The sequence below is a fragment of the Balaenoptera acutorostrata genome, chromosome 13 (assembly GCF_949987535.1).
Source record: "Balaenoptera acutorostrata chromosome 13, mBalAcu1.1, whole genome shotgun sequence".
Classification (NCBI taxonomy): Eukaryota; Metazoa; Chordata; class Mammalia; order Artiodactyla; family Balaenopteridae; genus Balaenoptera; species Balaenoptera acutorostrata.
In genome coordinates, this window is record NC_080076.1 from 81,274,689 (window position 1) to 81,296,362 (window position 21,674).

At 45.0% G+C, this 21,674-nt stretch overlaps 1 protein-coding gene and 1 long non-coding RNA gene across 3 annotated transcripts in view; one reads left to right on the forward strand and one right to left on the reverse strand.

Annotated features, from left to right (window-relative positions):
* LOC130704585 (uncharacterized) lies at positions 1–21,668 on the reverse strand. Of its 2 annotated transcripts, none has more exons than XR_009004988.1 (4): positions 21,502–21,668; positions 20,171–20,259; positions 17,429–17,528; positions 1–585 (listed from the first exon to the last, which is right to left on the reverse strand). It is a non-coding gene; the product is annotated as an uncharacterized LOC130704585 (long non-coding RNA). The 2 variants fall into 2 exon arrangements; XR_009004987.1 differs by lacking the exon at positions 1–585 and adding an exon at positions 11,988–12,067.
* Positions 1–21,674, forward strand: part of FBXW8 (F-box and WD repeat domain containing 8) — a 117,668-nt gene that overhangs the window by 93,013 nt on the left and 2,981 nt on the right. Inside the window, exons 8-10 of the mRNA XM_007189655.2 lie at positions 3,924–4,051; positions 17,830–18,003; positions 20,841–20,951. Of these exons, the coding sequence (XP_007189717.2) occupies positions 3,924–4,051; positions 17,830–18,003; positions 20,841–20,951 (413 nt within the window). The remainder of the gene's footprint in view (positions 1–3,923; positions 4,052–17,829; positions 18,004–20,840; positions 20,952–21,674) is intronic.

Here is a 21,674-nt window from a genome sequence, read left to right on the forward strand (position 1 = left end):
CAAATGGAATTCCTTTTTTCAGTCATTAGCACATGGCCAAAAGTCTGGGACTGCAAGGCTCTGTAATCTCTTCATAGCTATTTCTGTATACAGTGGTTCCTGTTTCATTATGAGGCTAATAGCAGTCCCAGATTTAGGAAATGTTTGTATTGCTAAATCCAGTTCTTACTGGGTGAAGGAGGAAGTTGGCCTGCCTTGAGCTCACCCCACTGTAGGGGCAGTAGCCATTTCTTATCCCTTTCCTCATGGTTTGGTTGGAAAGCCAGTCCTAGGCACACTAAATGGTCCGGGTCACACCTGGAAGGGGCGGGGCCTGCCTGCACCAGGTCGTTGCCAATGTTTCCCGGATGTCAGGCGTGTGGCCACCACCTCCATCCTGACTCTACACTGCTGCCCCTACTGTTACACCACCACCTGCTAGGACATGACTGTAAGGTGGGTCTCCTTAGCGAGGCGAGTCCCACAAATGGCGGACCAGGACGGTTGGTGGCCGTGCACCAGCTGGTGAAGAGGGGGCTTGTTGCAGCTGGCAGCCGGCCGAGGCTCCTGCACGCCGTCCACCCTCCCTGCTCATTCCAGCGCCTGCTGCAGAGAAGAAGAGTCATAAACAGTTGTTTACTGGCTGTTGAAAGAATTACAGCATTATATATTCTGTCTAAAAAGTTAGAAACAACCCAAATATCCATCAATATGGAATCATATATCCGTAGACAAGTTCTATGCAGCCTTTAAAAAGAACAAGATCTATGTATAGGTACTGACGAGGAAAGAACTCTCATGTTACTTAGTAGGAAAAACAAGTTGTAGAACAACAGTCCCATCGAGAGAAAAAAATTTTTATACACACAGAGAGAGAAAGAGAGTGCGCGCACAACAGACAAGACAGATGGGTGTATAGAAAAAGTCTAGCAGTACACAGCCCTCCCCATCCACAGGTTGCGAATCCACGGATTCAGCCAACCTCGGATCGAAAATATTCCCCCCAAAATTCTAGAAAGTTCCAAAAAGCAAAACTTGAATTTGCTGAGCACCAGCAACTATTTACATAGCATTTACATCGTATTAGGTGTTGTAAGTAATCTAGAAATGATTTAAAGTAGATGAGAAGATGTAGGTTATATGCAAGTAGTACACCATTTTATATAAGGGAGCGTGGGGAGATTTTGGTATCCGAGGGGTCCCGGCACTAAACCTCCATGGATATCGAGGGACAACTGTATACACTAAACTGTTAAAGTGGTTATTTGTGAGAGATGGCTATCCAGAAGATTACACAAGATACGTTATGTTCGAAATCAGAAAAAAACAAAGATTCTTTAGAAATTTCAGAAAAATCTGAATAATTGACAAAAATGAAAGTTAGGATTCTAAGACTAGGATTTGTGAAAATACCTTAACATCTCTAAGAAGGAAAAAACAGAAAGTTCTTTTTAAACAGTGCTTGCTTCCACCAGGTGCCCTCTAGATCTACCTGGAAGCCAAAGAGAAAGGAGTAGACCCTGCAGTGTCCGGGACTACACACTGCATCTCCTTCAGTTACCTTTGTGAAATATACAACATGGTTCAGTCATTTTAGATAATTCTTAAAGAAACATCCAACTTCTATACAAATTTGCTCCTTAATCACTATTTAAACCCTTTTGTAGTATACATGTGGTACTTAAAAGAAAAAAATCCCCAACAACATCTATTGATTTGGTGGTCACATTAGTGCAGAACATTTTCTCCACGATTTTAGGTACGGGTCATTTTTTCCTTCTTTCCAGCATATCCATACACTTCTGAGAGTGAGTCAAGTGGCCATGGGTTGAGACTCACCCAACTAGGGCAATAAAGAGAAAAATTAGTCTAATGCATGGTCTTAACAAGAGGGAGAGTGTGAGCATGAATAATTAATCTCACTAGTCTGTGGCAATCAGATAAAATGAAGTCCCATTTGCTCAACCTTATTAAAAGAGAGAGAGCGCAGAGGGGAGAGAGAGATGGTAAAGGTCGTTGAGGGACTCGTAACGTGGGAAGAACCGCCTCTGAGATGGGTAATGTGTTTTCTAATCTCTGCGGTCTTTAACTAAACATAATGGTCAAGGTACTCTTTGGATAGTTCTGATTCATTGAATTATTAAACATTTTAGAAAATACTTGACTCCTGACTACTAACTTATACGATGAATTTGCAGTCTTTTTGGAGAGGGATTAGATCCCACTGTTTCATTCAGAAATGATCTATCCTCTTGTCAAAAAAGAACTTCTAGAAGAAGTAAAGACATAGGAACAGACTCAATATCAGATTTTAATTCTTATATTTACCATGAACATTTCTTCCTGCTATAGATGTTGAAGTATTTTAAAAACAAGAAGAGATTGAGTCCAAAAGCCCTGTTGAAAGCTGTATAATGATATATAAGTGCAGAATGTTACTTTCAGGGTAGACCATGAGATTGCTGGTGTTTTTTTTTTTCTCCCTCCAGGAACCGATTTTTATGTAATTTTTAGGATATTCACTGTAGACAGAAGATTTGATTTATTTCTACGTCTATACTTGGAAGAAGAATCTTATTTTGGATATTTTACAGTTGAAATTTTCTCAGAAACTTTTATTTTCAACTACATGAAAATAAAAATAAAATTTAGCTTGTTCTCTATGGTCTTTAGGGATTAAGAAGGCATTTTACATTTTGAAATTGCCCTCTTTCCTTTCAGATACTGTGAGCAATTTTACTTAATATTATAGTGTTGTTTTGACTATTAGGAATTTCCAAAGATTCAATTGTTAGAAATATGTGTCAACAATGAGATCAATGGTTTTCAAGGTGGAGTCAATTTATTAACCTCTCAGTACTAAAATAGGAATCTGTACACTGATAATTGATAAATGTATAGGTTAACAAGAAAAAATAGCACATCATTTTCATGTGTGGGCTGAGACGAGACTCTACAAAATATTAACATTAAAACTTTTGAGTTCAGTGATTAATTTTAACCACATGATCAACAGAATATAATGTATGCTCACGTGTGTGTGTGTGTAAATGAGGAGGCTTTTGAACAGTGAATTTGGGTGCAAGGACTATGTCTTCAGTACTTACAGCAATTACTGACCCATGGCAAGCACTTAATGTTAATTGAATTACTAAGATTTTTTTAGTAAAAGACTTAAATAATCTTCAGAAAGATTCCTTATGAATCATCCTTGTTTCCCCATTTGCTGGAGAAAAGGCAGTGTTCAAATGTAATGAATACATTGTCTAGAGATCAAGGATACTTTCTTACTTGCCTCCATACCGTATGGAACAGAGCTTACTATAATTAGTTGGTGGAGAGTGACTGAAGAGAGAAATGTTGGGGAATATCGGTTGTACCTCAATTAAAAAAAATTTTTTTTTAACGTTTGGGAATAAGACTTTATGTTTTGGTTTGTAGTTTAATCTAAAGGAATCATCTAGTGGTTAACTGTGCAAGCTTCCTCATCCTGGATGCTTACACTGTTTGTTCTTTTTACCTTCTGTGGTATAAATACAGAGGGGAAAAGAGAGAGAGAACCCTGTACACAGACTTCTTGTTAGCCTCTCCCCCATTAAGTCATCAGAAGCAGTCAGTGACCCCTAGTTTCCATGCTTCTTTTTCTGTGTTAAGAAATTGGGATACCGAATTTCCCCATTTGGCATTTTTTGTGTGTCCTATGAGTTTGTTTGCACCTTGGCCTGGAATCCTTTAGATTTTCTTTTGTGTTTCCTTTTGTCATTCTAAGAGCCACATCCTTATTACTGTCATTACCTGGAAGGGGTCAGGAAATGAAGTATTAGAGCCTCTTCTCTAATGGGAGCTGGTGCCCGTGACCGTGCCCTGGGGCGACGCTGGGTGGAAATTGTTCGTGCGGGCCTGCTGCCCCTGACGCCCACCCACGTGTTTTTCCTCCTCCCCAGATCCTGGTGTACAGCCTGGAAGCAGAACGCTGCCTCTCGAAGCTCGGCAACGCGCTTGGCGACTTCACCTGCGTCAACCTCCGGGACAGCCCTCCCAATCTCATGGTCAGTGGCAACATGGACAGGAGGTAGGTGTCAGGAGAGTCGCATCTTAGAGCCGCAGGCAGCTTCTCCTGAGGCCTGGCCGCTCGGCCTCCACTGAGCTCACTGATTTCCTCCACGGCTCACCCTCCTCACTTCTCACTCACATCTCTGCCCACCCGAGTTCAGCCCTGATCCCATAAATACCATCCCTGTGAACTTGGAGAACAAAGTCTTGTATTAGGTAATAGTTGGATGGATCTGCGTCTCTGCCTCATTTCTGAAACACCATGGGAAGGTTGTCTTTTAGGCCATTTGGTGGACGCAGTTGGTGGAAGGTCCAGTGAGACCACTTGGAATATCTTTTGTCCCCCTGCTGTAAAATTTGTTTGGCATTTAAAAGCTCACTTTCTAATATTAAAAACAATAACCTAAGGGATGAATCATGTTCAGCAAAATAGGTTTGCCTGCCAAATGATGTCAAGAGTGTGTTTCAGACCACTGTGGTGTCCCTCCGGTGATGGGGGAAAAAAAGAGACTTCATGTGAACAGATTCCAGTTTCTATTTAGCTGATTAGCAGTCTTCCCTTTAACGTATTGGCTTAGGGAGTCGGATTTTCCCGGTACAGGGTCCAGTGCCAGCTCTGGCCGCTCCAGGACCCATCAGCATGGAAGGATTAAAGTGTTTGAAAAGACTGTCTGAGTCCAAATTTTAGGCTTTTTTCCTTTCTCTTCCCTCTCCCCCTTGTCTTTTCCTTTTCTTTCTTCTTCTTCCTTTTTTTTCTTCTTTTTTTGACTGGTTATCTGTCATGTCTGATCCAGTGCCCTGAAGAGAGGTAGCGTGGCTGGAGGCCAGGTTCAGCTGGCGCCCCCTCCCCTGGCCAGCCCCGGGCTGCAGGTGGCGGGCCACTTGGTGGGGTATCAGATCGTGAGGCGGGTCCTCCTTTGTGCCAAATCCCAGACCTCTGTCGCACCAGTGCAGCAGCTTGCAAAAATAATTATTTTGTCAGATAATATTTTCAACTTCTGACCTTCACTACTACTGTCTCCCTCCCATAGAGCAAAAAGATGTGAGTATGCTTTATTGAAAGAAAATACTTGATCTTTTTTTCCTCGAGCCCTCCTGAAACAGCTGATACTTCTCATGGTTGAGAATTGAACTCCTCAGTGTATGTCCAGGCAGTTTTTCTCTTTTAAAAAAAAAACCCAAAAAACTAGGCTTGATAAGTGGCCCCACTTGTGGCACAGCAAGTGAAACGCATCAGTTTATAGTTTTACTCTCCCATGTTCATTTCTGACTGAGCTGCGCAAAGGCTCCAAGCTTACCTACAGGATCTACCCGCAGGGACCTAACAGCTCCTCGCTTTCCAGGAGGGCAAGTGCAGAGGGCTCTGTGGGGCATCCAGATGGAAGGGTTTGGGATTGTAGGCTATGCTTCAGAGTTTGCTGACAGCATGACCATTTAGGTGTTCAACCACAGCTAGGCTCCCAGGAAACCAAAATGGTGTTCCAGAGAAGAGACCTCTGCTTTCTGCATAACGTAGCCTAATTAGCTCTAGAAGCACAGTTACAGCCAGATTGTCATGACCATTGTCAGCTGCACATCCTGCTGTCAGTGAGGAGACCTGTACATACTCGGTAAAGCTGATGTTTTCCTCTAGAGCAGGGCTGCCTGACCACGCTCCCCATTGCCAGAGGAGAAGCCAAATGCACAGTGTATAAGGGCTCTCTGGTCCCAAATCTGACCATGTTAAAATCCATTTTATTAGTCAGCCAAAGTTACGGTTTTTGTTTTTTTTTTTTTACACCCTTTGTCTTTTTGGATGAAAAGAATAGACTTGGGACTTGGAGTTGGAGAGGGGGCTGTCCAAAATGGCATTTAATCAGGGCCACTTCTAGATCTGTGCCAGCTATTTGACTACTACTGGTACCGCAGAGGCTTCCCATCATATGTAAGATTGTTCTTTATGAGTCACGTTAACAGTGTTAGCAATATGAATTTGAAACACGGGGCTTAAAAATATTATACATCTGGAAAAAGGAAGGAATAAGGACTCTAGACTTTTAAGTGCATAGAGGCATGTCTTGTGGGGTTTTTCCCAAAGACTTAATAGCTTATGAGTGGGAGCTCATCAGAGATGCACACCCAGGCTTGTACAGCTTATGTTTTATTTCAGAAGTGGGACGGAGGGGGCAAATACTATGAAGAGAGCTAGGTGGCTATCACTTCATGACAGATGCAATTTAAAAACCTTGGAACCTCCTTTTTTATTTAAAGAACTGAACTTCTATTGCATTCTCTTAGTACTTTATAAATAACTTGAGAATGAAATGGACTCTAAAGGTACATAAAACTGTCCAAGGTTAAAACAAAAATAATGTTTCTTTAAAGTAAGGAAATCAGCTTGAGTAACTTTGCTAATAACATGGGTGGAATTTTCTAAGGAGTTGGTTTCTTTTGTGGGGGTGCGTATAGGCTGAAATTAAAAATGAAAAAATAGTTCACCTAGCTTGTCACTAGAGGTTAAGTAGAGTCTGATAAAGATTAAGAGAATGGTCAGGGTGGGAACTGAGTTATGGTTGGATTGTACTTTTCCCTCGCTGGGAGGGAAGGGTTATAAAGTGGGGTTATATAGGTGGGGCTCTGCACAAGAGTTTTAACACTACAGATCAATGAGGTTTTTTTAATGCATATTTTGTCCTTTCCTGCTAAGCCAAGAAGAGTGGTAAGTAACGTTAGAGGAGGGGAGGGAGGGGTGTGCATCCGGTGTTAGGACTGGATGCTTGTGTCTTACCACAGTGTCTGTCTAGTGCTCAGAGAGGGCTTAACTCTGTATGTTTTGCATTTATTCCAAGATGCACTTTTTTTTACATTTTCACATCCTTGAAATCAAGATGTGTCTTTTATAATAACATCTTACAAATGGCAGCATGTTAAAATATTACATAAAGTAATGGTGCTTCTTGCATTGGATGGTGTTTTCAATTAAATAGAAGTCTGTATTTGTTCAATGAGGGCAAAAATAAATCTTAGGAATTAGAACAGTTATGAGAAACTTGAGTGGGTTACCAAGATAAAGTCTGCAGGAAATAGACCACTGTGAGTTTTTTTGTTTTGTTTCTTTAGTTTAACCTTTCGGGTTCACTGAACATTTAGAATCTGTAAATTTATGTCTTCCACCAAATTTGGGATTTTTTGGCCATTATTTCTTCAGATTTTTTTTCCACACTGATCCCTTTCCCCTCTCCTCTGGGACCTCAGTGATGTGAAGAACAGACTTTTTGATATTATCCCACAGGTCACTGAAGCTCTATTCATTTTCTTTCCTAAGCCTTACATTCTTCAAGTTGCAAATATCTACTGATTTAACTTTGGGTTCACGAACTGTTTGCTCTGTCATCTCCATTCTGCTATTGAACCCATCTAGTGAATTTTTTATTTCAGATTTTATACTTTTTTGGTTCAAAATTGCCATTGTTTCTGTTTCTCTGCTCAGAATTTCATTCTTTCTTATCATTGTACCTTTACCTCATGGAATATAGTTACAATAGCTGCTTTAAAGTCACTGATGATTCCAAAAGTCTGGGTTATTGTAGGGTGGACATTTTCCCTTGAGAATGGGTCACATTTTTCTGGGGCTTTTGGGGTGGGGGTATGTCAAGTAATTTTGGATATATCCTGGACATCTTGTGTCCACTTTGGATCCTGTTACATAATCCTCTGGAGGATGTTGTTTTGTTTTTGTTTTAAACAGGCAGTCCCCCTGGTTAGGTTCAGACTGCAAGTTGTGTCTTGCCTTCCATGGGTGGTGATTCCAGTGTCAGTTCAATTTCCAAAACCTTTGCTGTGCTTCTCTGACTGCCCTGCACATGTGTCACCCAGAAGTTAGTCTGAGCTGGCAGTGGTTGAAATCTTATCTGAGCCTTTGCTGTACTGCTTTGGATCTGCGCCTGGGCCGTGCACGGGGTCGCACGCAGTATCACGGGCTCCCCGTCTCCAGTTCCGCCCTCTCTTCATCCCTGCGATTCCTAGCTTTCAGGGCCCCTGTCCCCTGGGCCTCTGACGAGAAGATGGGGTTTCTCTCAGGGTTTCACCTGCTGGCATCCCTACCACCATGCAGCTCTGTGAATAGGGACTGCCTTGGGGCAAAACCACAGAGAAAAGAGATGGGGGAATCCCCAAAGACGCCACACCCACATTCTTTGGACTTAGGGGCTTCTCTCCTTGGTTCTTCAGAAAGAGGGTGTTTCTGTTAGCATTATAGCGCCCACACCACTACACAGCTGTGCTACAGGAGCTCACACTCGGGGTGAGGCTGTGAGAGAGAAACTCCTCTCCCCACGGCCCCTTCCTCCGCGGCCACTTCCTCCACAATCCACTGTAGTGAGTCAACTCCCCAGGGTCCTCAGGTGTTTGCTTTTTGTGTTTTGTCCAGAGGTTTGGGTTGTAGCAGCAGAAGACAGAGGCAGTAGTGGGCTTACTTTAGGTCAGACGCAGAACTCCTCCTCTCTTTAAATTATTTAAATAAACTGTGTAGAGGACTGTATTAAATGGGGTCCCTTCCCATTCTGTTGCTCTCAGTCTTCTCATCTGGGATCTGCTCATTTCTAACGAATGAAATCAGGGATCTAGACCAGAGAATGCTCTGCTGGGGAGAATCAAAATAAGAGTTGGTGATAAGGGTGGGACTTCCCTGGCGGTCCAGTGGTTAGGACTCTGCGCTTTCACTGCCGTGGCCCAGGTTCAATACCTGGTCAGGGAACTGAGATCCCGCAGGTGGCACGGCGGGGCCAAAAAGAAGAGTTGGTGGTAAGGGCGTACATCAGGTTGTTAGTGGGCTGCCAGAGCAACATGCACTGAGCCAACAAGTCCCACTGCTTTTCCTCCTGTAATCTTAAATTGATTTAAAAAATTTTTAGCTTTACTGAGATAGAATTCACATACCTACAATTCACCAATTTAAATTATACAATCCAGTATAAAGTACACAAGGTTGTGCAGTCATCACCAAGTCAGGTTTAGAACATTTTCATCACCCCAAACAGAAACCTTGTGCCCCTTAGCAGTCACTCCCCATGTCCCCCCAACTTCTCTAGCTCTAGGCAACCACTAATCACTTCCTGCCTCTACGGATCTGTCTGTTTTAGACATTTCATATAAATGGAATCATAGAACATGTGACTTTTTGTGACTGGCTTCTTCCACTTAGCATAATGTTTCCAAGGTAAACCTGCGTTGTAGCTTGAATCACCATTTAATTCCTTTTTATGGCCAAGTAATATTCCATTGTATGAGTATACCACATTTACTTACTCATTCATCAGTTAACATTTGGGTTGTTTCCATTTTTTGGTTATTATGAATGCTGCTGCTGTTACCATTAAACTACAGATTTTTGTGTAGACCTATGTTTTCAGTTCTCTTGGATATATACCTAGGAGTGGCATTGCTGACTTATATAACCCTATGTTTAACTATCTGAGGAACTGCTAGACTCTTTTCCAAAGTCACTGTACCATCTTACATTCCCACCAGCAGTATATGGGGGTTCCAATTTCTCCACATCCTTACCTGTACTTGCTATGGTCTCTGATTATAGCTGTCCTAAAGGTATGATGTTGAACATCCTTTCATGTGCTTTTTGGCCTCTTTGGATAAATGTCTATTCAAATCCTTGGCCCATTTTTTAATTAGGTTGTCTTTTTATTTATTGAGTTGCAAGAGTTCTTTATATAGTCTGGATACCAACCTTTTATCAGACATGATTTGTAAATATTTCTCCCTGTTCTGTGGGTTGTCTTTTCACACTTTTTTTTAAAATTATTTATTTTTTATTTATTTGTTTTTGGCTGCATTGGGTCTTCATTGCTGCGTGTGGGCGTTTTCCAGTTGTGGCGAGTGGGGGCTACTCTTCATTGCGGTGCGTGGGCCTCTCACTGCAGTGACCTCTCGTTGCGGAGCACGGGCTCCAGGTGCGTGGGCTTCAGTAGTTGCGGCATGCAGGCTCAGTATTTGTGGCACGCAGGCTCAGTAGTTGTGGCGCACAGGCTCAGCTGCCCCGCAGCATGTGGGATCTTCCCAGACCAGGGCTCAAACCCATGTCCCCTGCATTGGCAGGCGGATTCTTAACCACTGCGCCACCAGGGAAGCCCCCCACAATTTTGATAATGTCCTTTGAAGCACAGAAGTTTTTAATTTTCATGAAATTCCATTTATCCATTTTTTCTTTGTCATTTGTGCTATTGGTATCATATTGAAGAAGCCATTTCCTAGCCCAAAGTCACAAAGATTTACTCCTATGTTTACTTAAAAGAATTTTTATGATTTTGGCTCCTACACTGAGGTCTATGATGTATTTGGAATTAATTTTTGTATATGGTGTGAGGTGGGAGTCCAACCTCATTCTTTTTTGCATGTGGATTTCCATTGTCCTAGCGTCATCTGTTGAAAAGACTATTCTTTCCCCATTGAATTGTCTTGGCACCACTGTTGAAAATCAGTTGACCATAAAATAGGTTATTCTAGGTATACTCATCTGATTAAAATTTAAAAGGATTTATTAAAGTAAGCTAAATGTTTCTATGTTTCCAGCGTGCCTTGTTATTTTGGTGTTACATACATCATCATTTTTGTCCACAGGTGGTGTTATGGGCTGGCTTGTAAGGGTTGCAGAATGTTCGGTCTAGCAGAGCTCTTTAAGACCATCTAATGCTGGCCCAGCTAAGGAAGCAGGTCCAGAAAGGTCGAGTGATCAGCCCAAGGGGCTTACACTCTTTATGGGCAATAAACAGAGAACTCTAAACTTTAGAGATATAGCTTTACAATACATAGAGCTCTAACCATAGCCTAGTTGGATTAAACTGGGCAGTTCTACCTGAAAATACATGTTTTTCTAGTTGCTATTAAAAATGAATCATTCACCAAAGGCCACCATTGGTGCTATATGTATGTTATAGCTACTGATTTTGGCATATAAGGTTGTATTTAAAAATCCTCTTTAATATAGGTTCGATGAGACAAAACAGAATGTTATTGATTTCTTTAAAAAAAAGTAGTGAGTTTTCTTGATTAATTTGGTCATTTAAAAAAAAAGAGACTGTTTTAATGCCGTCTTGCTTGTTCCCTTTATTTTCTGGATAGAAATATAGCTGAAGGTCAGGTCCTTCTTAATGAAACTGCTGAGCCAGAGTCTGAACAGGCTTCATCTTTGCCATCAAATACAGTTTGCCTTATTATTTTATGGGACTATTTTATCCAAACCAGTGGGAAGCAAGCTCTGAGTTGTGACCCCTAATTAGAGAGTGTCGGAGCTTTCTTCTCGCCTTGACAAATACAAAGTTGTGGTGGCTTCTGGTGCTGCTGCTGGCTGTTAGGGAGAGTGAGTGGGGCGTAAATGTTACATTTGCTCCATCTGCAAGTGTTGTAATAAGTTATTCAAAGCTCTTAGCACAGGACCAGCCAGAGCGTGCCTCCCTCTCGGTTCCAGCACGTTTTCCTGCCCGTCAGATGGATGCTCCTCTGTTGGAGTCTTTGGAAGGTTCTGGTGTCTTTTGTTTTCATTGGCGGGCTCGAGCTGACTCCTGTGGTGTGATTTTCATTAGAGAGGGGCTGGAGAGAGGGAGTGTTGGAACAGCCCTCCAAACCCAACCATGAATATTAAACATAATACAATTACAGCTTTCAGACCAATTATTTTTTTCTTTTCAACGGGCAAAGTTGATGAAACACGCGCTGGATAGGGATTCACAGTGTCTACCATTGGCTTCTTTTTGTCCCTGGAATCAGTTGTCTTGGCATGTTTGTGCCCATTTGCTGTGCTACCTGTTTCCCCACGTCGGGAATTTGATTTGAGCGCTGAGGGTACGGGCTCTGCCAGGGAACGCTGCTGTGCACGCTGGGGCCGCGCCGTCAGGTGTGTGAAGCAGAGATGCATTTCGTAATGTGAACTCGAATGGTTCGCGTGGACTTCGCACCCCGTGCTGTGTGCTACCTCTTTCTGTCAGCCAGAAACCAGAGCAGTGCTTCTTTGAGGAGATGTCTTCTAAGTGCTTCTCCTTTTTCCCTGTGGGGAGAAGTTCGAGTCTGTTTTTGGCCCATTTTTGTTTTCCTTAGTGATAAAATACACTAATGCTGTATCTTTTGGTGTATTTGTGTATTTCGTTTGGAGCCATCCTTGCCGGTATCTAAATACAATAGGAAAACAGATGGCAAACTTTGAACTTCTGGACCAAATTTGTGTTTGCCTTTGTCTCCTTAACAGCCAAACTGTAAATTATGGAGTATAAATATTCAATAGAGGAGCTCTTTATGAAAATCACTAGAGCAAAATACACCCTTATTAACCAAATATGCACTGAAAAGTACTCAAGCTAAAAATTTCTCCCCCTCCTTTCCTTTCCAAGTTCCCATTAGTAAGCAGTGCAGCTGTAGCCTCCAGGCAGAGTTCTTTTCACAGCAACTTTACCTTTTCTCCCTTCTCTAACCCACAAATGCCTAAAGATTAGTGTCTGTAAATGCCGACTGAGGGAGCTCTTTGTCTTCTGTGTGTTTCCTGCTCGCTCTGCATCTCTCTGGTCACAGACCCTCCCTGGGAAGAGGGGAGGCGGGGCGAGGGGGGTGCTGATTGGCCTGCTGTACTAACGGGGCTCTCAGTCATCCTCGCCGCCAGCAGGGAAGAACCATGGACCTCACCCCTGTGTCATAAGACTATAGATTTTTAAAACCCTGTTTTATTTGAAACAAAACATCCACATGGGAGTGTATACAAGGTACGTTGTGTACAATTTAAAGAACGGAACGCCTGAGCATTCCCACCACCCACCCACTTAAGAAACAGAGTGTGACCAGTACTTGTGAAGGCCTCTGGGTGCCCCTCCCAGTCACGGAGGAGTTCTTGTTCCTTCAACATGGCAGTGTCTAGAATAAAAAGTAAAAGCCGCATTTCTTCCATTGAGACTCTTCCCCAAGGTAACTGCTGTTACCAACTCCAGTATGTCCTTCCAGAATTTTATCTTTAAATTATTTTAACTTAAGCAGGTAACCTACACCTTCAACATTGAATTCAGAAGCACAAAAAATTATACATAGGGAGAAGTTGTCTCCTGGGAGCTTGTTTCCTCAGCGGAGGCTGTGCGACGGCGGCCTCCAGAGGGCGCCTGACACACACATGCGTGCCTCCCTCCCCCGCCCCCCGGCTGCCGCCACGCAGCGGGGCCTGGTGCACTGGGTGTGTGGCTGTTGGGCGACGGCTGTCCTCAGTATGTGTAGCTCTGCCTCCTTCTCTGATGCCCATGCAGGTCTCCACTGTACCGGATGTACCGTCACGGCTTTAGCTGGCATCCGCTGATGGAGCTAGGTTACGTGCCTTCCCCGTTGAGTCACTCGAATTCATGACAATGTAAAGACTGTTTCTCATTTTTCCTGTTGATCTGATTATCAGAAGTCTTTTTGTCTCAGGTTGCTTTTGAGACCCCTTGTGTCTTTTGCGGTTTCCCACTTTATTATACTCTGTAATACGTATTTCTTTTCATTTATTCTGATTAGTGCTCATGAGTGTGAGTATGCCTATCTTTCATTTTGGAAAAACATCAGCCGTTAACACTTTGAGTATCGCTTCTTTGCCACACACTGGATTTTTTTCCTTCTGGGATTTCTTTTGGGCGTAAGCTGAAACATCATCCCCTTCCATCCTTCCTGTCTCTTAACGCTTCATTCACATGTTTCATCTGTTTCTCTCTTTGTGCTCCATTCTAGGTAGATTTATTTTCTAATTTACAAATGCTTTGTCTAATCTGTTTCTAGCCTATCTAATGAGTTTAATTGCAGGGATTATGTTTTTGTGTCTAGAAGTTCTATACTGCTTTGTTATAAAGGAAGGTCTCAATACTCCCCTTTGAGTGGACCCCAGTCTTCCAGCCTTGCCCTCGTGGTACAGTAAGAGCCAGTCCCGTTGCTTCCTGAGATTGGCACCTGCCAGTAGCCTCACCCCCACCGCACATGCATAGAGGCGACCAAAATTGCAACTCAAGCTCTCCAACCTGGTTTTCTGCATTGGCCCTAGGGAGGTCGCTTACTCTGTGAGCTCAGCAGTGCACTTAAAAGGATGTAGTTACGTCTTATCCAGCAGTATGAAGTGATTTTCAGTGGGAGGGTCAACAGGGTGCCTGAAACAGAAGCCTCATCTTTGCTACTGAAAAAGTACTGTGGCTAATGGCCTTGTATGTATATATGTGGATGTACACGTATGTTAGATATTGCCTATATAAAATCCTAGAAGCAGAATTGCTAGGTCAAAGTGAAGTATATTTTTTTTGTTGGATATTGCCAAGTCACTTTCTTTGGGCTTGTGCTCACATCAGCCGTACGGAAGTCCCTCTGTATCCAGGGCTCACCAGCGTGGAAGGGGTCTTGGAGTACTACCAGACTTTACCTTTGTTGGGTAGGCAGGTTGAGTGGTATTACTGCATTGTAGTTTTAGTGCATAATTCCTCTCCTTACCAGTGAACTTGAACATCTTACACGTGTTTAAAAGCCATTAGTATTTCTTTTCCTGTGAACTATTTTTTCTTAAACTTTACTGGGTTATCAATCTTTACTATCAATTTGAAGGAATTTTTTTTTATAAGAAATTAGTCCTCTGGTGCAAACATTTTTCCCAGTTTACCATTTGCCTTTTTTTTTTTGGTAATGTTTAGAAAGGCCTTCCTATCCTGAATATTTGTAATTGTTTTAACTCTCTGAGCCCTCTGTAATTAATGTTGGTGTAATGTATATGGTAGAGTTCCAAGTTGAGAAAGTTGTTATAGGGTATTTTGCTTATAATTGCGAATTTAAGTGGGATCTTTTCTTCAATTACATTTTTAAAACTAGTGGTTGTACAAAGGATAGTTATTGATTTTGACATATTAGAATACATTTGATTCTGAATTATTACTGAATTACCTTGGATTGTCAACCCTAATGATAAATTTGTCCACTTCTCATTTTCTTTTTTTATCTAATTTTTTTAAAACAATGTGAAATAATATTGGTAAAAGTAGATTACTTTTTTTTTTTTTAATTTTATTTATTTATTTATTTATGGCTGTGTTGGGTCTTCGTTTCTGTGCGAGGGCTTTCTCTAGTTGCGGCAAGTGGGGGCCACTCTTCATCGCGGTCCGCGGGCCTCTCACTATCGCGGCCTCTCTTGTTGCGGAGCACAGGCTCAGCAATTGTGGCTCACGGGCCCAGCTGCTCCGCGGCATGTGGGATCTTCCCAGATCAGGGCTCGAACCCGTGTCCCCTGCATTGGCAGGCAGATTCTCAACCACTGCACCACCAGGGAAGCCCAGATTACTATTTTTTAAAGACTTTTCATTAGGAATAAGTGTTCTGTGTCATCAGATCTCTCTTCAGTGTCCATGGAAGTGACCCTCTCTGTGGGTTTCTTGTTGTCAGAGAAGCATGGTGGACCACAGGAATGGACATCCTAGACAGAGTCCACTTGCTGGTTAACATGTTGCTGTGAGTTCTGTTAGTTGATATTTTATTCAGGTCTTAGCACTGGTGCAGATCTGTTGTCTTCTGTCATGCTTGCAGTGTCAGGTTTTGGGTAGTAACAGAATGCTGCCTCCATGTAGAGAGTCGGAGCTTTCCTCCCTTTGCTGGGCTGTGGAACAGTAGATGTAGCCCGGGGTTTGGGAATGCGGGGGGCGGGGTTTGTTCCTTCCAGGTTGGACCCATTTTGCTGTTCTTGTTTTGCAGGGACAGCTTGCTCCTTGACAGCTTTCCCAGCTTGCTCTGTGTTTGTTCCTTGATCTATTTGGATTTTCTATCTCCTGGGGGTTAGTTTTGATAATTCTTATTTTCCTACAACGTCATTTATTCATCTAGGTCTTCAAATAAGGAGATTCAAAAAATGAACTCAAGAAATAGAAAACCTGAATAGATTATAATGATGAAAGAAACTGAATTACTAAAAAGGGGGGAAAAATCGACCTACAGACACTAGGTCCATGTGTGGTTTTTTAATTGAAATATAGTTGATTTACAGTTTTATATTAGTTTCGGGTATCATGTGGGGTTTTTTGTTTCTTTCCTGGCAAGTTTTATCAAACATTTAGTAAACTGTATCCTTCTCATCATTTTGAAGTACTCTCAGGCTAATGCTTTTTGCTCTGAAATCTACCTTTTCAGGTATTAAAATTGTCACCTCTTCCTTGTCACATGCAAATGTGCCTTTCGTGTGTAGCATATATTGAGGGTTTTTTTTTTAAATCTTTTTTTTTTCTTTTAAGTACTATTCGGTTCTTCTTCAAACCTGCTTTTTAAAATTATTATTTATTTAATTTATTTATTTGGTTGTGCTGCGTCTTAGTTGTGGCAGGCAGGCTCCTTAGTTGCAGCATGCATGTGGGATCTAGTTCCCTGACCAGGGATTGAACCCGGGCCCCCTGCATTGGGAGCACGAGTTTTAACCACTGTGCCACCAGGGAAGTCCCTATATTGAGTTTTGCTTTGTGACTTGAGGCTCTTCCTCATAAGAGGTGGGTTTGTCCTGTGTGCGTCTGTCCACCCAGCTGACACATCAGGTCTTTCTAAGCTGTCTGCTAACACTCAGTGTTTGTTTCATACATCACTCTGTGGTCCTTCTGATATTTTGCTACATCACTTTCTTTCAGAGAGTATCCATGGGTAGCTCACTTTGAGTCCTTTTCTGTTTAAAAAAAGTCTTCATTATGCCCTCAAACTTGGTAGGTAAGCTAGGTATAGAATTTCCAGTTCAAATAATTTTCCCTCAGAACTCTGAAGATACTTTGTGTCTGTGCGTGCTCATGTACCTGTAAGAGTTTAGGACCTAGAACATCTTTTGAGATGATCCCTTCTCCCCACATTATTTGTGTCAGACATGTTTGTCCAGCTCCCCTGCTAGCCAGCTGGTGGCATTTCTTCAGGGCAGCGATTGTCTTTTCCTTTGTGACTTGCAGCATGGGGGCTGTTAATTCACCTGCACTGGTTTTAGCTCTTGTGGCTTACTTCAGGAACTGTGTTGGTACTTCTAGTGGATAAGAGATTTCTGGCTCATCTAATTTATCCTTATGTGGAAATTCAGCATATACTTGTATAGAAAGTAGTTTTTAAAGATGTTCTCAAATTCAGATTATTACAAGGTAAGTAATTATCTCAAGACTTTAGATAAGTGACTGCCAAGTGTCCACATACTCTTATCACGATTCTGTTATGCTTAGTCAACTGTAGATGCATCGCCTTTCCAAATTTCAACAAGATGGTGATGAACTTAAAAGTTGAGTTTAAATTACCCGAAAAGTGTTATTTTTCCAACCAGGTAAGGGTTCAGGTTGCAGACAAATGTAGCTGTTTACAACTTGCTCTTAACAGACTTTTATATGAACAGCAAAACTGCCATGCTGGGCGGTATACTTACCCTCTGGACCACCTCCTCAGGCCGACGTCCCCATGGAGGCACCGTGGCAGTCAGGTCAGCCTCCCTCGCGATGGGCTTGTGCCCAGGGCAGGCGTCTCCCCTGTGGAGCACATGAAAGTGAGCAGCAGGGCAGCCGGTGTATTTGTTCTGAGTCCTCCTTATTCTGTGCTTTGAGTGGTTGGGGGTGCTCTACACTAGTTCATTTCTAGTGCCTCTTGGCCTCCTCCGAGAGTACACTAAGGAGGCGGTGAAAGTTTAGTATCAGTATTTAGATGTTCGTAACTGAAGGGGTTTCGTACTCTGTTTTCACAGGGTTGCTGTACATAGACCAGCATGGCTGAGGAGGAATTCGTCATCTCAGGCTCTAATGCTAACCTCTGCGCTCGTCTCTGGCCCTGCAGGGTGAGGATCCACGACCTCCGCACTGACACGATCGCCCTGTCCATCTCTGCCCACCAGCTCGGAGTCTCTTCAGTCCAGATGGACGACTGGAAGATTGTCAGCGGGGGCGAGGAGGGCCTGGTCTCCGTGTGGGATTATCGGATGAACCAGAAGCTGTGGGAGGTGCACTCCAGGTAAAGTGAGTCCTCAGGTGCTTCTAGTAACCACAGTCGCAGCAGTGATGGCATCGGTCAGCCACTGAGCCAGGTACCGTGCGAAGTGCTGTCCACAGGTTACCACGTGGTCCTCACTGGAGCCCTGCAAGTCAGCTGCAGTGCAATGGGCTCAGAAATGGCGCTGGTCACTGTCACACTGTTCAGACTGCCACAGCTGCCCGCTCGGGTAGAGACCACAGTGGGGCAGGCCAGACAGCGGGTGGGGGGCACTGCAGGCAGCCCATCTGCCCCCAGGTGGGGCGGGCCCGGGCCCCCCTCCTCTCCTCCACTCCAGGAAGTCTTGATCTTCCTTACTGTTTACAAGGGCGCTTCAGACTGAAAGTATTCAGGCTTCAACTAAGGAGGAATTTGTAACTTTAACCTTTAGCTCTAAAATTCAAGAGAGAGCTATTCTCCCAAGCGCAGCAGAGGTAAACGGGATGTATAGGTAAATGGATACTAAGGGGGCCCAGCTGGTTAAACGTTGTGCACTGGCGTCTGACCTTTAAAGCAGAGGCGGCCTCGCCTGGCGCAGGGGTCGGTGGGAGCGGACCCGAGGCTCTCCCCCGTTGCCCACATCCATCCAGCCCCCGTGCCTGTGCGAAACGGGCACCGAGCTCCCCTGGCTATCCCTCAGCACCTCTGGGATGAGACGTGTCCCCACTAACCGCAGAGCATGATAAAATGAAGACTGCTCACAAGTCTAGCTTAAGTACAAGGTCAAAAGAGGAACTGGTGGGCTTCCCTGGTGGCGCAGTGGTTGAGAATCTGCCTGCCAATGCAGGGGACACGGGTTCGAGCCCTGGTCTGGGAAGATCCCACATGCCGCAGAGCAACTAGGCCCGTGAGCCACAACTACTGAGCCTGCGCGTCTGGAGCCTGTGCTCCGCAACAAGAGAGGCCGCGACAGTGAGAGGCCCGCGCACCGCGATGAAGAGTGGTCCCCGCTCGCCGCAACTAGAGAAAGCCCTCGCACAGAAACGAAGACCCAACACACCCAAAAACTAAATAAATAAATAAATTTATTAAAAAAAAAAAAAAAAAAAAGAGGAACTGGTTTCTTCCTTGGAGGGCAGCGGTAGCCGGTGCTTGGGCCTGCATCTTTCTCAGACCATGGTGCCCTCCACGCTGCTTGGTTGGCTCTGTCCAGCCCTGCCTGCTGTGGTGATGCACTGAGTTGCCACCAGGTGGTGCCAAAAGGCAACTAAAACTCTCAGGCCTTGGAAGCCCAGAACTATCTGCCTTTAAGGACACCCTTTTGGCTCAGCCTGGCCTCTAGGACAGCCTCCTCGGCAGTCCAGGCCCCCAGGACCGCCACCAGCACCGTTTAGTTCACTAGGCCTGCACTCCACTCCAGCAGATCTCATTTTTCTCTCCCTGAAAAGCTGCACTCCCTCGGATGGGTCATTCAGGTGAAGCCAGGCTAAGCGAGGTCGTGCCCAGAACTGTCGTCCTGTCCCAGCTTTCCTAACTCATTTGTAAGTGCACATCCAGTTCTCACCAGTGCTTAGTGGCTTGTCCCAGAGAAGGTCACCAAAGCATTGTTTACCAAAGCAAGGCTGATGCCTCGTCCGTCTCCTGCCCGGGATTCTCGTCCTCACTCACGTCCTCGCGGCAGTGCTTGCTGCTGTGGATCCCGATTCCCTCTCACGCTCTGGTCCCGCTGTTGCTCAGTCTCCTGCCCCACTGCCCGCTTCAGCCTCTTCGGCCGCACTCCCCAGGTCCTCCCGCCCCTCCTCGGCCAGCTCTCCCTTGACCTCCCCTTTCTGCCTCTGGTACCAGCAGTCAGTCAGCCAGCCAGCTGCAAGCCTGGGACTGAGCTCCGACCTCTCTCTCCTCCATCCTCCTCGCGGCTTTGTTTTCCATTCCTCCTGCCTCACTGGGCCCTGAGCGAAGTCCTTCCAGCCACACTTTCTCCAGTTGGTGCTGCAAACCCTGGCCTCTGGCACAGCTGTAACCCAGCCTGAAGGGACTCCCCCTCCATGCCACCCTCTGCCCTTCTGAAGGGGCCTGGCTGACCCTTTCAGTCTGTGCTGCAGTCTCCTATTCCTCCTCCCAAGTGCTGAATTCTGTGTCTCATCTTGTGGCTTATAAGAGCTCTTGTGCTCTAGGAACACTGGTTATTTTTTGTGGGAATGGATCTCACCTTCTTAACAGTTGGGAATCCCTCTGAGGGCAGGCATCTGCTTGCATTAGACATCTTTTTTATCCTGTGTCTCCTGGCTCAGTGCTCCACTGGAAAAAAGTTTTTAGAATGAACAAAAAGCCTTTGCTACATAAGTTTCAAGCCATTTTGTTCCAAAACTTTCTGAATGTGCTTTCACAACCCAGAGTACACGTATCATTAGTAGCCCTCTGACTTCAGGACTGGCGGGCCTTTGTAGGACACCACTCAACACACCCTGCTGCTGGGGAAGCTGGCTCAGAGAGCTGGAGTGACTTGCCCAGGGCCAGCCAGCCAGGGGGGCAGAAATGGGGCTGTTCTCCATCGCGTGTGTCTGAATTGGCTCAGGTTGTTTGTCCTCTGTGCCCCAATGCACCAAGGTGTTAGGGCATCAGCCAGCGAGCACAGGGACGTTGAGACGTGTTTACAGAGTAGGCTTGGCGTGTGGCCTTGCTCGAGCTAGCTTTGGGAACTGAGGCCAGACACTGCCCCTCTGGGGGCCCGGTTTCCTCCTCTATAAAGGAAAAGCCTGGCTTAGATAGTTCTAGAGTCCCTTGCAGCTCCAGACTTCTGAGACCACAGCAGCAAAGGTGGGACGTGCTGAGTTCCAGTGGACTTAACCTTGACGAGCGTTCTCTCCCATCTGTTCCAGGCACCCCGTGCGGCACATCTCCTTCAACTGCCACAGCCTCGTCACGGCCCACGTGCCCTACGAGAGGGTGGTGCGCAACGCCGACCTGGACAACTTCGTCACCCACCGGAGGTCGGTGCTTGGGCTGGGTTGGTCCGGGTGTGTAGGAGTTCGGAAGAGACACTCTTAGCTTGATTTTATTGATAGAGCATCCCAGGCCACATTGGTCCCTGCAGGATGGTACCCTCAGGCATAGCCGTTCTTTTCATAGAAGTCAGGAACATACATGTAGATGCGGCAGGGTGGTATTAGCCCACAACACGTGCTGAGTGCCTGTTTGTTTTAGGCGCTTCAGCAGGACGCTGCAGGGGGGTGGGATGGGAGCGGTAGGGACACGGAGGGGGAAGGCGGCCACACGTGCCAAGAGCCCAAGACAAAAGGCTTAGGGACCTGTGGTGGTGAATCCCAGTGACAGTGGCAAAGCCCAGTCCTCACGCTCAGCCTGCTGGGTGACGGCTGCCAGAGGCCCATGCTGGAGGCTCAGGACCCTTTTCTGGTTACTGTTGGCCTGGCTTCCAAGCAGCCTCTGGTGAGGCCTTCCCTGAGGTGGACCCTTCCTGCCTCCCTGTTCAGCCAGGTGCCGCCCAGCACTCAGTTCCCTCCATCAAACTTGTCTGCTCACCTGTTTGTCTCTAGTCCCGGGATGTGGAGCGTCCAACACACTGTGGGGCCGAAGCAGACATGTGTCACGATGAATCGCTCTCCTGTCTCCAGCACGTGCCTGCTGCAAAGACAGAAATCAGTGGGGGGGCTGGGCACCAGGACTGACCCTGCCACTGTCTCTGTGCTTTCTCT